Genomic DNA, 15,346 nt, shown 5'->3' with positions numbered 1-15,346 from the left:
AGTCTATTTCTAGGCCCCACACCTTGGTGACCACTATCTGTTCTAATCAGATAATCTATGGGAGCCAATGACTGTCTTCTCATTTGTTAAAAGCATTCATACTCAGAATGGGCAGAGCCTGGCAATTAAAAGCACAGATGGTATGTTGCTAGTATCAAAATTTCTTTAGAAACAAAACTGGGAAATTAAAATGTAAAGCAACACATAAGAACTAGACACCTCAAGCATGTAATTGTATATTTATTTCTCTTTTTAAAGAACACTCCTTAATGTAATTCAATATACAAACTTGGTTTCACAGAATTATAATCCACTATATAGCACAAAGATAACCCAGATTGTGTGTGTGCGTGCACACATGTGCGTGCCTGTGCACATGTTGCTGTACCCCTCCCTCTCTTCCACTCTTCTGGACCTACAAAGGCTCTTCCCACCTTCAACACTAACCAAAAGCCATTGTGAGTATTACATACAACAGACATCCTCCCACGAGTTCTTTGCCCTTGAAAGACTCTTTTCTCCATTCCCCCTGAGATAGCCAGGAGTCTGACACTCTTACCCTATGCAAAAGGGTAAGGTGACCTCCCTTAACACAGATGTTAACCCTGTTCCCATGTAAACTGGCTGACAGGAAGAGCTGGTGAGCAGGTTTCCATCCCCTTTTCCCCCTTCCACACCCAACCCTCAGAGTCCAAGTGCGACCCTCTGTGCAGCCTTAGTTCCAGTCACCATCCTGTGTAGCAAGAACTAAGGAGACTCTAAACCCAGGTCTTCTCCATGAGCAGCGCACAGCACTGCCTGCCAAGCCACCGGGCCGGCCGATAACCAAGCTCTACACAGTCCCATGTGCTTTGTCACCTTAATTTTTTAAAGACACCTAGCATAGGTCTGTGGCAACCTAGTGTCCAACTGAGTTACATAAATTGTACCAGTGATGCACTTGTACATATTTACATGGGGTGGAATGTTTTCCCATATTTTTAAGATGAGTATATAGATCAACATGTTCACATAAGACCAAATACTTTTAATATTATTTATAACTGATTTATAAAGCTTTGAAAAAACTCACAATAGCACATTGTTTACTTTAATGCTTTACGGTACTATCATTTTAAAATCACAATCAGCACTTAAGTTATAGTCAATCCAGCAAACAAGAGACAAAAAAATATACAAGAGTTAAGAACTGACTGATACATCCTTTATCTTTTTTTTAACTAATGCATAAGTGCAGAATAAGATACTCTAGTTTAAATATCTTGTTTACAATGTACATTTTTGTTCTAGTTACGCAACAGTAAATCCCATGCTTCACATAGAAAAGCAATCCACAACATTAAGAAAAAATGTACAATTTATGAAACAAAGTAAATAAATATTAGTATTACAGAATCAGAGCTGTACATAAAAGCTGTTCAGTTTTAATCATATAAAAATATGTTTTAGTGCAACCTCACATATATATTGATGCTGTTTTGCTTTACATCATTTAGATCCAAGTGTCCAAAAAAGGAAAGAAATTACATTTATTACAAAGCAGATACACAAATTCTAAAATATGTACAAATTACTGCTAAAAAATGCTTATAAGAATATAAGCAAAGTAAAGAAAAGGCACAAACATCTGTACAATTTTAAAAGTACCAGACCCAATAGGTTAATTTCAAATTTTGTTTTGGTCAGGCTCATGATGACTTGTTAATTTACCTAATTCTTTTGATATAACAAAAGTATATATAATAGCAAACTACTGTAACTTAGGACAGGCATGCTATAAACTTGATTACCTCCATTTCTAGAAAAACAAAAACAAAAAAAAATGGGAAAATGTGGAAATGAAAGTCTCCATGCATCGTAGATCAATGTAGTTGACTCTTTTCTGACGAAGGATCTTTGCCTTCCTCTGTGCTTGAAGATAATTCCTTGCTGCTGTGAAAGTCCAACTGCTTGTCATCCACACAACTCTTGCTGTAAAACGTGGAGTGAGCTAATGGAGTCTGTGATGTACTAAAATTGTCCTTTTCACCATCATGCAAGTCAGGGTGGGTGGCTGAGGTACAGGGCTGACCTGGCTCAGGTCTACTAAAGTGTCTAATGCTAACATGTGCACTTCCTAGGGGGTTCTGGTGGGGCTCCTGCACCCGCGCTGGCTGATCTGCCCCAAGCAGAGCTGCCTCTTCTGTGGCAATCCGGAGAGAGGCAATGGCTTTTGTACAAGTCTGTATATTTTCCTCCTGTTCCCGCTCTGTTGCGTTTAGGCTGTCTTCTGAAGTGCTCTGTTTCATCAATAGCCGAGGAGAGGAGGGAGTGCTAGGTGGACCAGATGACTGCAAAGCATGAGGACCTCGCTTCTCATGCTGCTTAGAAAGCACATAGGGGTCCTTGGAGAAGGACTCCCCAGGCGCGCCTTTCTTCTCCTCAAAGCCCTCCATTGGCAGGGGCAACGTGGGTGGAGGATGTAAACTGGAAAGGGCTGGCGGCATGGAGTGAACCATCTGGATCCCACCAACGGGCACCATGGGGATAGGAGCTCGCACTTGTTGCTGAGAGTGGAGTGGAAGATGACTGAAGACATAGTCATCAGGACCCTCCGGGAAAAGGCTGGAGCCTGGATGTTCATAAGCACCTTCTTGGTCTCCATAGAGACTGAAGTAAGGAACCTGAGGTAATCCTCTTCTTAAGTTCTGCACAGAGAACCAAAGAGAGCACAAAATTCAGATCCTGCTATGCTTCGTTCTTAGGTCAAGCTATTGGATTCATTCACTCACCCACTCACACATTCACTACCTAGAGAGGCTTCAATACCTAATCCTTTGATCAAGTTTTCCTACTTCAAGACAAAGGAGATTTCTCTGTTGTCTTTTATAATCCTTGAATAAAGGTGTCTGCCTGTGAAAAGTTGCTTTTGTTTTTAAACAGCAAGGTGATAAAGCAGTCAGGATGTTTTCCACTGGGTACAGAGACACATTTCAGCTCTGTTTTTTTTGCAAGAGATAATGAAAAGAAATTAATGGATAATTGGCAAAAAAAGTTTACTGAGCAAAAAACACTAATAAATATTAATAATATTTTTTTAATTCAAAAGGAAATAAAAAGATTACCATCTGTTGCTATACTGGACAGATTTGTAATATTTTTCTTAAGTGTTGATGGGTATATAATTGGAATGACAAGTCTGAAAATTGGCTTTTTAAAAAAGTTTTCCACAGAACAGATGACAAAATGGAACCACAAACTGGTTTCTCCAATGTGTAAGACATTGGTCTAAAGGAATGCACCTGCTAAGAGATACTCAATGCAGAAGACCAGCTTCTTCATCCAATAACAAATCAAGGCCATTTAAGTCTTACATCAATAATAATTTTTTAAAGGAAACTATCCATCATAGAGGTAGTTAACATTATTTCAGACCGTTAGCAACTTATATTCAACTCCATAGCTGTGAACCAAAGAAGACTGCATCTTAATCTTTCATTTATATTATTATTTCCACCTCAATATCTTGTTGGCAATCAATAAATTAAGGATGCTTAAAATGTTCAGCCAGAATTTCAGATTTCATAGTCCTAGTCCTGAAAATGGAGAATTTATTTTCCCTACTGTTTCTGTAGTGAAATACAACTTAGATTGTCAGATTTAATATTATCAGATTTTAATTACTGTGATTCATTCTTTAGTGGATTGTCATCTAAAAAGAACTTCATTTTTTCTATTTTTTGAGAACCAAAGATAGATAGATAGCTATAAACCCATACAGTACAGTAGTAGTCCAGGATAGAGCCAAAGAAGCTGTTCTTTTTCATTTCAAGAGTTTCAGTTCTAAAACTCAAGGTATGCTCTATACCATTAAAGATTCATCCAGTTCTATCTAGACTGTGATTTCTGCTACTCTCTGAGATGCTTAGCCCTTACTCTCCTCTGTGATATGTCATACACAAGCTGGAAACATGGGTTCTCCTGAAAGTGTGAGAGAAATGGTGACAGTGATGATTGCATCAACACTATCATTACCAGAACCTCATAAGCTGGGAAGGGTGGGGATTTTACGGTATGAGAAGCATTTAAATTCTGCACATAGACAAAATCCCCCTTGTATTTAATCAGGTTTGGAAAAGGCATGTCTCCTTCATCAAACACCAGTTTGGGAGGAAGACCTGTAATGCCTACAGTAACAATCTCTGAAGATAATCAAGTATGTTTTCTTTTAATCACAGCAATCACAGATTCAAAGTTTAAAATAAAATCGAGCTTGTTTATTTTTCCATTTTACTTCTGGCTGCTATTCTATGACCTCCACTGCATACAGCCCATCAGAATGGATCTGTGGGGGAACCAAGGAAGTGGGACAGAAGTCAGAGAGAGAGAGATGTCCTGTTACGTAAACTGACTTGAGATCCCCAACTCCAGGCTGACAAATGTAGTCATGAATTGTCCTCTAAAACCACAATAATACTCAGCATGTTCTAAATCCTGTAAAATCTTATTGGTGCTACTAATGAAAGTTTCAAATTTAGCTCTTCACTGATTTTAACCACAGAGCTATGTGTACAAGTAGAATTTCTACCATGTGGCCACTTCCACTGCTCCAAGCCCCACCAGGAATTTCTACACATCCTCTCTCCTCTCATTCACCCCTTCTTCATCCTCCAAAGAAACTCCCAGTAAGTTTTCTCTACTTTGGTTTTTACTCCATTTGCAATCCTACTGTTTTGTAATTTGGGCCTTATAAATGTGGTGGACAAACTTCCATCTTACTTAAATCTCAGTAAGAAAAATTTTGTCATGGAAAAACAAATAGTGAATTCAAATGTAGATTATGTTAAGTGTAAGTACATATATATATAGACACATATACACATATGTACAAATGTACATACACAGACATCTATATATACATCTATACGCCATGTACCAGATCTATTACCCTACTCATCTCCTCAATAGTATGGCAGTAGGGACTTCTAGACGCAAATGATGAGAGGGAGATAGAAGAGCAAGAGCCTCCTTGGGGGCAGCAGGGAGCAGAGAAGGGAGAAGTGACCCATCTGTGCTCAGTCACTGGTTGGGGCTGCTTGGAGAGTGTGGATTTGGCTTGTAAACAGTCCTGTCCTGAAGGTGCTGACAAACCAGTAGGAGGCTGTTTGCCCACTACATTCCTTATAGCTGAATGACACGGTCTTTCAGGGACAGAAATCTGCATGGGCCACCTCCCTGGCTGCCAGAAACAAATTAAGAAACTGTGGTCAAGAGGTTAAGTGACTTGCCCAAGATCACACAGATAACAAGGGATACGAATGAATGTTGACTGTTTCCCTAGACACAATCTTCATCTACACTACATACTGACGGCCTGGACACACCTTTGTTTCTCTTCTTGCTATCTATCTACAAAATTTTTTAAATGGAAAAGGAAATTTATTTATCACAAAAAAAGATAAGGCCACAAGCCATAATATTATTTCATCCTCAACCTTGAACCATGCGTAGTAGACCCTCAAAAATTCAGTAAATATTGAATAAATGGATAAAACATACTTACCTTATCTATCTATCTATCTATCTATCTATCTATCTATCTATCTATTCATCCATCTATCTATCTTAAAATTAAAACTAACAGGGGCACTGGGGCAAAAACAACAGGGTGGCAGGATGCCTCTTGCTCTTCTACCTCCTTCTCATCGTTTGCATCTAGAGGTCCTTCTGTCATACTGTTGAAGAGATGAGTGGGGTAATCTGGTATATAGATGTATATATAGATGTCTGTGTATGTACATTTGTATATGTGTGTATACATATATATGCACATACACGTAACATAATCTGCATGTGAATTCATTCATTTCCTCCAAACCTGTGTTTGCTATGATCACCATCACTCCAAAAGCAGCCAGAATATGAATATGTCACATTGGGCTATAAGGTACCTTCACACCACAGTCAGTGTCCTGTGGTGTGAGAAAGCATGAAGTGGGCAGTGATTGGGACCAGTTGTCCCTACATCAGGGAGGCATGTGAACAATGTAGCAGGCTATACATCCTCTAAAGAGAATTAAACTGGGGAGACCAAAAGCATAAAGTTTAACAACACTATGAAATGTGTCCATGATCAGCCAGGCATGGGGGCTCACACCTGTAATCCCAGCACTTTGGGAGGCTGAGGCAGGTGGATCATGAGGTCAGGAAGTCGAGACCATCCTGGCCAACATGGTGAAACCACGTTTCTACTAAAAATACAAAAGTTAGCTGGGCATGGTGGCAGGCACCTATAGTCCCAGCTGCTTGGGAGGCTGAGGCAGGAGAATTGTTTGAACCCAGGAGGTGGAGGCTGCAGTGAGCCAAGGTCGTGCCACTGCACTCCAGCCTGGTGACAGAGTGAGACTCCATCTCAAAATAATAATGATAATAATAATAATAATAGTAATACCCATGATCTGATATTTAAAAACAAAAACAAAACAACAAAAACACATAAAAAAACTGGTACAAATTCAGTGACTACTAAAACTCACCTCTCTCCAACTTTCTGGGCATATATCTAAAACTCACATGAACTTACTTAGTCCACTCTTTCAATTCCTTTGCCCAACTTGACTGTGGGTTCCTGTAATTTTTTACAACCACAGCATGTTTGCACTAAAGGCTTACTTTTTCTGACTGAAAAACTGCATGTTTGCAGTTGACTAAATATGCACCACTGTTTCACAAATGCCACACTCTCAATCCACCTGGCCAATGCCAGAACATAGGCTGCATAGATGGCAGGGAGAGGCTTGTCTAACACACTCTGCCAGCATCACTGTGTGTATACCACAGAAAGCATGTGTCATCCCAGACTTGGTGTCACACGATACAGGGGATTTACAGTTCTCTATTCGTGCTGCAATGGCATAAACTGCAGAAGATCCCTTTTTCCTACTTTCGCTAAGGCACCAAAACCTGTGGAAATGTATCTCTTTTTCTTATTAGCTTGCTAATTTGTTAGCTTGGTAAACAGCATTCCAATTGCCATGCACGTTTCTGCAGGATTTGCTTCATCAAGATGAAGTTGGTACCAGATTTGTGAAAAGACAGTGCTGGGGATGGGGACATGAATGCAGCAGGTTTCCTAAAATGAAAAAATGACAGGCTGAGCTCAGGATTCAGGGTGGTGGAAGGTGATGAGAGGGAGAAAATTGGCCACCAGGGCAGTGATAAAACAGAACTGGGAGCTGGCAGTGTCTTCTCTGGCTGTGAAGGATGGTGCTGATGCACATGACACAGAGATCCGGAGCAAGGGAGTACAACAAAGAGCAGAGACCAGGAAATCAAAACACATTCAAGGCAGACAGATTCCAAAGGTATCATGCCTCTGTCTATGCTAAGTGCATGCTTTACTCATTTTTGAAAATCCTACACAAACTGAAAGAGACATCACAATCTACTGAGCTGTGGAATTAGGTAGGACAGGTGCTTTTTTTTATGAATTTGTATTAAACCTACTGCTTAAATGTAATCCATGATGGCTACTGTTATTTTCATCTATAATGAAGGCACATCATAGAAATCTCTGCACATTCTCGCTTAGCTCTCCTGATTTCCCTTTCTCCTTGGGCCCACGCTTGCACTGAGCCAGTGCATTTGATGATAGTAATGGCAAGAAAAGCAGACAGGCTCATGTCTTCGATTTATAAACATGCCAAGTGTGTCATTCTCTCCTCTCCCTGTCCCTGACCAGTTTCACATGTCCACTCATGATGGGCAAGGTAAAGAATGTATTAAAAAATAAAAGTTTTTGAGGCCAGGTGCAGTGGCTCATGTCTGTAATACTAGCACTTGGGAGGCCAAGGCAGGTGGATCACTTGAAGTCAGGAGTTTGAGACCAGCCTGGCCAACATGGTGAAACCCTATCTCTACCAATAAATACAAAAATCAGCCAGGTGTGGTGATATACGCCTGTAGTCCCAGCTTCTCCAGAGGCTGAGATGGGAGAATCGCTTGAACCTGGGAGGCAGAGGTTGCAGTGAGCCAAAGTCGTGCCGCTGCACTCCAGCCTAGGTGAAAGAGTGAGACCCTGTCTCAAAAAACTAAATAAATAAAATAAAAATCTAAAACATAAAAGTTTTTGAAAGTCAAGGTTAATAACTGAATTGGAATCCTTACCTGGTGATGAGTGATGTCTAAATGTCCCTGTGAGTGTATGTCCATGCAGTCACGGCATTCCAAAGGTTCATCTTTTTTACTTACAAAAAGGCTTCAGTTTATGTCTATCATGAATTAAGTTTAGAAAGCCTTCAGAAAGGTCTCACTTATTCCCACTGGGAATGCACTGCTGTTCTGATGCAATACTACACTTCAGGTAATGCCACAGCCATGTTACCGACAATAGCATATGACAAAAATGTCTCCCCACTATTTTCAGTAGCCAGATTCACTCCACCCATGACAGATACCCATATTCTACTAAATTTCACACCAGTGCATTATCAGGAGGCACCAATGTGCTTCCACTTATATATTAGAAAGAAAAGTGAATTATACTTACAGGAGGCCCCAATACAATTGGCTCTGCTTGCAAATATTGCCCCACGGACAATGGTGGGTTATGATATAAAGCCCTTCTGGGAGATGGCGCTCTTATGGTGGTCATGTATCTTCTCTCTCTTCTAGGAGAGAGGTCTCTTCTCGCTGTGATATCTTTCCCAGGAGACACTGGCCTCCTTGGAGACAAATGCCTTCTTGGTGAAACATCTCTTTGGGACATCTCTCTTCTCAATGCAGCTTCCTTTCTTGGTGAAAGATGTCTCATGGGTGACAGATCTCTCCTAGGTGATAAATGTCTTCTGGGAGATAAATCTCCTTTGGGTATCAGATACCTCTTTGGTGAATTATCTCGGCAGGGTGAAGAATCATATCCTGGAGAGGAATGGCGACTTGAGGGTGAGAAGTCCCTGGGAGAGGAGCTTGGCTCTGAAGGTAGCATGCACTCCTCATCCATACAACTAGGTATGTCCAATCTGTCTTTGTCTGGTTCTGAGTCCGTGCTTTTGCTCTGGAATAGCCTCTGGTATTCTGTCATCTGGGTATCTTCACATGAGTCACTGGGTGTCATAAGCTGAGTAACTCGAATACTTGGCAAAGTAACCAAATAGCTGATCAATGAAGAATGTCCCAGGGAACTATCTGAAGGAACCCCGTGGGGTACGGTGCCAACATTCACAGGCAAAGAGGAGAATCTAGGAGGCTGAGGACTCGTGCTTCTTGATCTTGTTTTTGGTGTTAAATCTCCCTGGTCGTCAAAGTCATCCTCATCTTCGTCATCATCATCATTATCATCTCCATCCTCACCATCTGATTCCTCGGCATCTGAGAACTGATGATCAGTTGAAATGCTGGACATGCTATGCTTCTCTGCTGCTTTGTGCAAATCTTCCATATTTTCTGAAACAATTGAACCAGGATTATGGAGATCAAGATCCAAATGTCAAGGTTAGGATCTTATTTAAGCCCCGTTTCTTTCTAACAGTTTTTCCCAGTCCCTAGTGCCCATAGACAGTTATGTCTGAGAACTCCTATAAAATGAGGCACTTACCTGTGTGACCCTGTATTCATTCTATCTTCTTGTATATCTATTTGTTTTCATCCTCAACTTACAAGAAAAATTCCACAGTAGGACTTTATATCTCAGACACCATCCCACTCACAGAAAACCCTCTACAAATGAGTATGGATAATGTTAATGATGATGCAAGAGGAAAAAGAAAGGCAACAACCTGTCTCTGCAAGCTCGGATGCAAACGTATGTCTAACTGATGTATCTCAGGAGGTCTGGCCAACCTCAATGATGTTTGTTTGTTTGTTTGTTTTCCTACCGAGATTCTTCTTAAATAATAATACATTAAAATACTTTTCAAATTTCCCAAAAAGCCTCATAAAATCTAATTTGCTATCACAAAGCAAGTGCAATTCTATTCCCTTCATGGCTCTAAATAGAAGTATTCTCATAGTAAGGCCTTTTTTGCCCTCAGAGTCAAAACAGAAATGCATTCCTTCTCAGTAGATTTCAAGCAATTCAATGTGTCAGATTTATTTTCTATATTTAGTATTTAATAAAATGAAAAGTGATCACTTTTTAAAAATATCTAAACTTATCTTACCACCTCAGCCACAGAGCTCCACTGTGCATAATGAAGATGTCAACTCATTTATGACATACCTGCTTCCTCAGTTTCTGTATCATCCACTGATGTCATTGAGACTCCCAATTCCAGGCATTTTTTCATGTGCGCTTTAGATTTCATATGCTTCGTCAGGTTTCCTTGAAAATGTAGCCAAAAAAAAGAGAGAAATTAATTGGTTATCAAATTAACAACTGCTGATGGCTACTCCAAATTCAATGCGAAATGAATTAATTTTATTAAATTCATCATGTAACACAGATTTGTTTCTACCCACTATCCCTTGTTTCAACCTTAAGAAGAATAATCTGGTTTTTGAAGATAACAATCCCTGAGAGCTTTGGCCCAATCTCAGATATTCTTTATTCTAGAAGATATGTGGAAGTCCAGGCTCACATCTTTTCAAGAGTAGGCTCCAAGCAAAACTGGAAATCCCAGGCTCTTCTGCCTGAGAAGGGATCTCATATCTATCCAAATGCACCAGCCACCTGGGACTCCACGTAAACAGGGAAACACAATCTGGCCACATACTTCAGAGATACTTCAGAATGAAATATTCTCAACACACCCACTGGGCCCCTGACCTTCTGGCATTGATCAGGTATAGAGTAACCTCCAAGGATCTTCAAAGTTCAGAAGAAAAATACACACAAACTAATGTGAGGGCAAACCTTGTCAGTGCACTGAAAGATCCATACAAACAATTAGCTAACTCTCATAGGGAGCATTATTCCCAGTATTTAGCATCTATCTGTCTGGCATATGTTAGCAAACGTTATGACAGCAATTCTTCAAATTCTGGAGCTGCAACATTCTCTTTTTATTTATCTTCAGGCTCCTATCACGCTAAGGAAAAAAGAAAAGTTTCATGCTGAATATGTTATAATAATAACGGCATATACAATTATATGTGTATATGAATGTGTGTATATAAATTATATATATAATTTGTATAACTGCTTTATGAAATGTGAGAAATTTTGAAAACATTGATCCAATCCTCCTTGACCCAGGATCTATAGAAGAATGTACATACATACACACACACATATATTTATATATATAAATTATATGCCATATAACTTATCAAAAGGGATTCAGGAACAAATTCAGTTGTAAGGAACCTTTACATCACTTCAGTGAAACCAGTCATAATGTTATCTGTGCCTTTGACAACGCTTTAGCAATGTACCAACAAATACTTTAAGAGAAGGCTCTGTGAAATCTCTGTGGAAACTCAGTCTGCTAGCATAGTTCTCTTGTAGGAGTGTTAAGCTTGCTGTTCATGTAATGTGTGAGCCACAGTTAAAACTGGGACACCGTTATTATTTTACTCATATTGCTTTATTAGTTACTTATTGCTTATATACTTATCAATTTTATATGCTGTTTTGATAATTCCAAACAGAAATATTTCCAGGCCCCCATTGCTCTTATTTATCAAAACTTTTATTTACCATTTTTTAAAGAGCTCAAAAATGATATAGACATATCAAGAATCCTTAAATCTAGAAAATTAATGAAACGTATCTATAAATTAATAAAAATAATCACTTCTGCCAGAGTGCAAGTATGCTATGGATGTGTATAGGTATGGATGCTAAGCATATTGGGAGAGTTTATTTAGATTTTAGTATGTGTTTCTTTCTCCTACATTTTTCTCTCCATTCCAAGGATAGTCACGCTGTAGACTCCCATCTTCAGAATAGGTCTGTAGCTAGAAATCTGGATCTGAAACAATTCCACCATGACTTTAGTTTGTTAAAGTCATGAGCTGTGGAAGTAACGTATAAGGACAAGGAGAGGGAAGGAGAGTGGCGGGGGAGGCCCTTGAGGAAGTGGCACAGACGAGGAGAAGGGATTGGTCGTGCAAGGGCGTTCCATCTGTGCTCAGACGACAATGTGGGTTTGGACAACAGGCATTTCAGCCGGAGGTGAAAACTGGCCGGGTTTTCCAGGATGTTTTGCTCATTTTAAGATTCTGAGACATTTGCACATTCCCAAAAGGTGACAAGGAAACTCCAATAATGACCAAGAATAAATTATTTCCTTCAGGAGATGATGATTCAGAGGCAGACTTAATTTGATTTTTAAAAATATCTAGAGATGTCTCATTTCTTCATCCAGTTTTTCACACAACTACACCTGCAGCAAACTCATATGCTCAGTGAAGATATGTATCATTCGCAATGACTCCTGAATTTGCAGTATTCCCTAAAATCAAAGTTTTTATTTTCTTATCTCCTAAGGAATCTCTTAGTAAAGTTCTGTATAAAGGGCTTGATTGTGCAAAGGTGAGTGGTATTTAAAAGGCCATATGTTTATTTTTTGAGATGCAAATGAACACATACTTTATTTCAGCTTCAAATGAGGCACTCCTGTCATACAGATCTTTTTAATAAAAAAGAAACAGATATGTTGAGAGGCTACCCATTTACACTTCTACAACCAATACAGCAATTTAGGATTTTCAGCTATAAAAGAATATAGCTATACATTTCTCTACCAAAGATAATTTTACTTGATATTTATTTTTCTTGAAGGGTATCAGAGCAGATTAATCAATATGAAAATTTAAAGTGGTGAGGGAATGCCTATAGTATCCACTAAACCTAAGGTAAAACACACTTCTGCAAAAATCAAACAACCTCTAAAATCATAACTGAAGCAACTTCCTTCAGTAAAATATTTTTACATAAATATATCTGTTAAAAATGGATTTTTTAAAAAAACTTCAAGGCAAGTCCTAGTTTTATAAGACTAACAGTTATGTACTGAGAATCAGAAATTGTCTCTGTGCTGATAAAAACAGGGAATACAAGCTATCAAATTTCTATGCATAGTTAATGCAACTGTGGATGGAGGCACCCACCTGGGAATGTGTGGGTCTCTACATTATTTATAATCTTGAAACTGACCAAGAGCACATGTTTTCTTCCCAGCTGCTGCCTTGCTTCTCTAATACCACTGCATGTGCAGGATTTCAATGCTGGTATAAATATTATCTAGACCACATAACATTTCCAACATGAAGAAATAGCTATCCAGACAATTCGTAGCCACTTCCTTTGGAGACAACTGGCCCGGACCTATGTCTATTGCTCTTAATTAAGTCATAAAAGGAGCCTCACAGTCTCACATACATCCTTTGATCACTTACTTGAGGGAGAAAATACATTTTGTGGAATCATATTTTCACAAACAAACCATCTTTACTGTTGATGAAGGCTAGTTATAAAATAGCACTCAGAAATCTAAGTAGCCATAGAGAAGCATTTTTCCTCTCAAAAAAATCAGACTTGTACCTTTCGTTTTGAAGGCAAAGTTACATAACTTGCATACATAAGGCCGAACATCAGTATGAGTACGGATGTGTTTTTTGAGCATGCTTGGCTTCTTACAGCGAATCCCACATTCTTCACAAATGTACTTTCCACGGCCACGTCCTCTGACATATACATAATCTTCATTTGATTTGTACCTGTTTTAAAAAGGGGGAATCCAGTGGTTTTCAAACATTCTTAGCATGCCATATCTTAAAGCAAAAGCTAATTATTTGCATGGCAAACTTTTATGCGGGTCTTTTGCAGACAATTATTCAACTTTACATCTATGAAGCCTGTGAAATTTATGCAGTAAATGCCTGAAAGAACTAGATAATAGATTTGGCACTGTAAACAAAATGTAATGCTACATGGAATTCAAAATGGAATTGGGTCCACTGTTACATGTGAATTTATAGAGTTGGGAAATAGATGTTCAAATTGACTTATGTAAACCTCAAAGAGTTGCAGACCTTTGGATTGGATTCTAGTACGGCCTCCAATCAAGGGACATACAAAAAGCATACCAACATATTCATCATGTAGCTTTTGTTAACATTACATCATCTAAGATGTGCGTGTACAAACATACAACCCTCTAAATTTGCTAAATTAAGTATAACTGATAATAGAATTCTTCATTGCAAGTTCCTACTCTATTTTTACAATTCTGGCACGAGAGCGCCTCAGAAATTTCTAGTTTACACAGGGTGAGCTCAGCTCACCAACTGTTGTCTACAGATTTGATCTGCTCTTCCCGAAGACCATGAATCTGTAATAATGTAGAGTCTAAATTTCAACTAGCTTCTTCAAGGTAGTTACATAATGAAAACTAGGGATTCTATTTTTAATCAGATTTGCATTTGTTTCCAGAAGGGTTTCATAGAGATGTTTGAAAGGATATCCGAGGTCATCTTGCTTAATCAAATCAGCTAGAAAAACAGTCTTAGGCATTTTCTTTGATAATCGAGGGAAGAAATCTACCCAATGCTTAACCATGCCATTTTAGAATACAATAAAACATGATTTGTCATAGGATATAGTAGTATTACATGGACTAATTCAATGACTGCCATTATCTCTTAAGTCAAAGCTAAGGTTAGAATTTTCGGTTTAATGTTATTTTTGGAAAGACATTCCATTTGGGGAGTTCTTTTCATAACTTCCAAAGGTAAACTGACATGCAAAATGCCATAATCCACTGTGGATTTAGTTTAAGGCATTAAATTTATAGTTTTTTTACATTCTAAGAGCATTGCAAACTTCCTCATTTTATCCTAGCTAATCCACAAACAGGAATAAAAGCAAGTTTAACTTCAGTCAACCAAACTATTGAAATAATTTTAAGAAAGGAAATCCATCCACATATTTAAACAGCAACTCTGTTATGGATTCACATCTAATCTTAACGTTTTCTACTTTTTGGTCAGTACCAATACAGATGAGAGTTAAGCAGAAACTGTTCAAAACTATGAATAATCCATTTTGCATGTCTTTGGTTCCTTTAAATTTTCCCCCTTTCACCAGGAATTTTGACTTCTACTTGTTCTTCAAAATTATTTTGAATTTTATCTTTGTCTTTTCTAATAAAGTAGAAAAAAAACCCTAAAGATGCAAATATCTTTCAGCTTTAAATTTCACTATTCTCTGCTCCTAACTAGATGAAATTGCTTCAGAGATATAGACCAAAACAAATACTTTTGTACAAAGCTAATTTTCTTCAGGGAAGGATACTTCAAGCTTACTATAGCCCACCATCATAGTGATGGGAAATGCATTTTATCATCAAGCAGTATAATTTTATTTTCAATGTCTTAGCTGATTAACTTGCTTCCAGAATGAAAATACAGTAAAATTCTGTAT

General features: G+C 38.5%; 1 protein-coding gene across 7 annotated transcripts in view; it reads right to left on the bottom strand.

Moving 5' to 3' along the window:
• Positions 1–222: 222 nt before the first annotated feature.
• HIVEP2 (HIVEP zinc finger 2) overlaps positions 223–15,346 on the bottom strand; it is a 198,756-nt gene continuing 183,632 nt past the window's right edge. For all 7 annotated transcript variants that reach the window (XM_033235237.1, XM_033235238.1, XM_033235236.1 and 4 more), the window contains 4 exons: positions 13,466–13,641; positions 10,199–10,300; positions 8,528–9,423; positions 223–2,687 (listed from right to left, as the gene is read on the bottom strand). In XM_033235237.1, coding sequence (XP_033091128.1) covers positions 1,863–2,687; positions 8,528–9,423; positions 10,199–10,300; positions 13,466–13,641 — 1,999 coding nt within the window. In that variant the 3' untranslated portion in view covers positions 223–1,862. The remainder of the gene's footprint in view (positions 2,688–8,527; positions 9,424–10,198; positions 10,301–13,465; positions 13,642–15,346) is intronic.

The sequence above is a fragment of the Trachypithecus francoisi genome, unplaced genomic scaffold (genome assembly GCF_009764315.1).
Source record: "Trachypithecus francoisi isolate TF-2019V2 unplaced genomic scaffold, Tfra_2.0 Lachesis_group15, whole genome shotgun sequence".
In the NCBI taxonomy this organism is placed as follows: domain Eukaryota; kingdom Metazoa; phylum Chordata; class Mammalia; order Primates; family Cercopithecidae; genus Trachypithecus; species Trachypithecus francoisi.
Note: the sequence above shows the minus strand (reverse complement) of the source record. Positions and strands in the feature narration are given on the sequence as shown.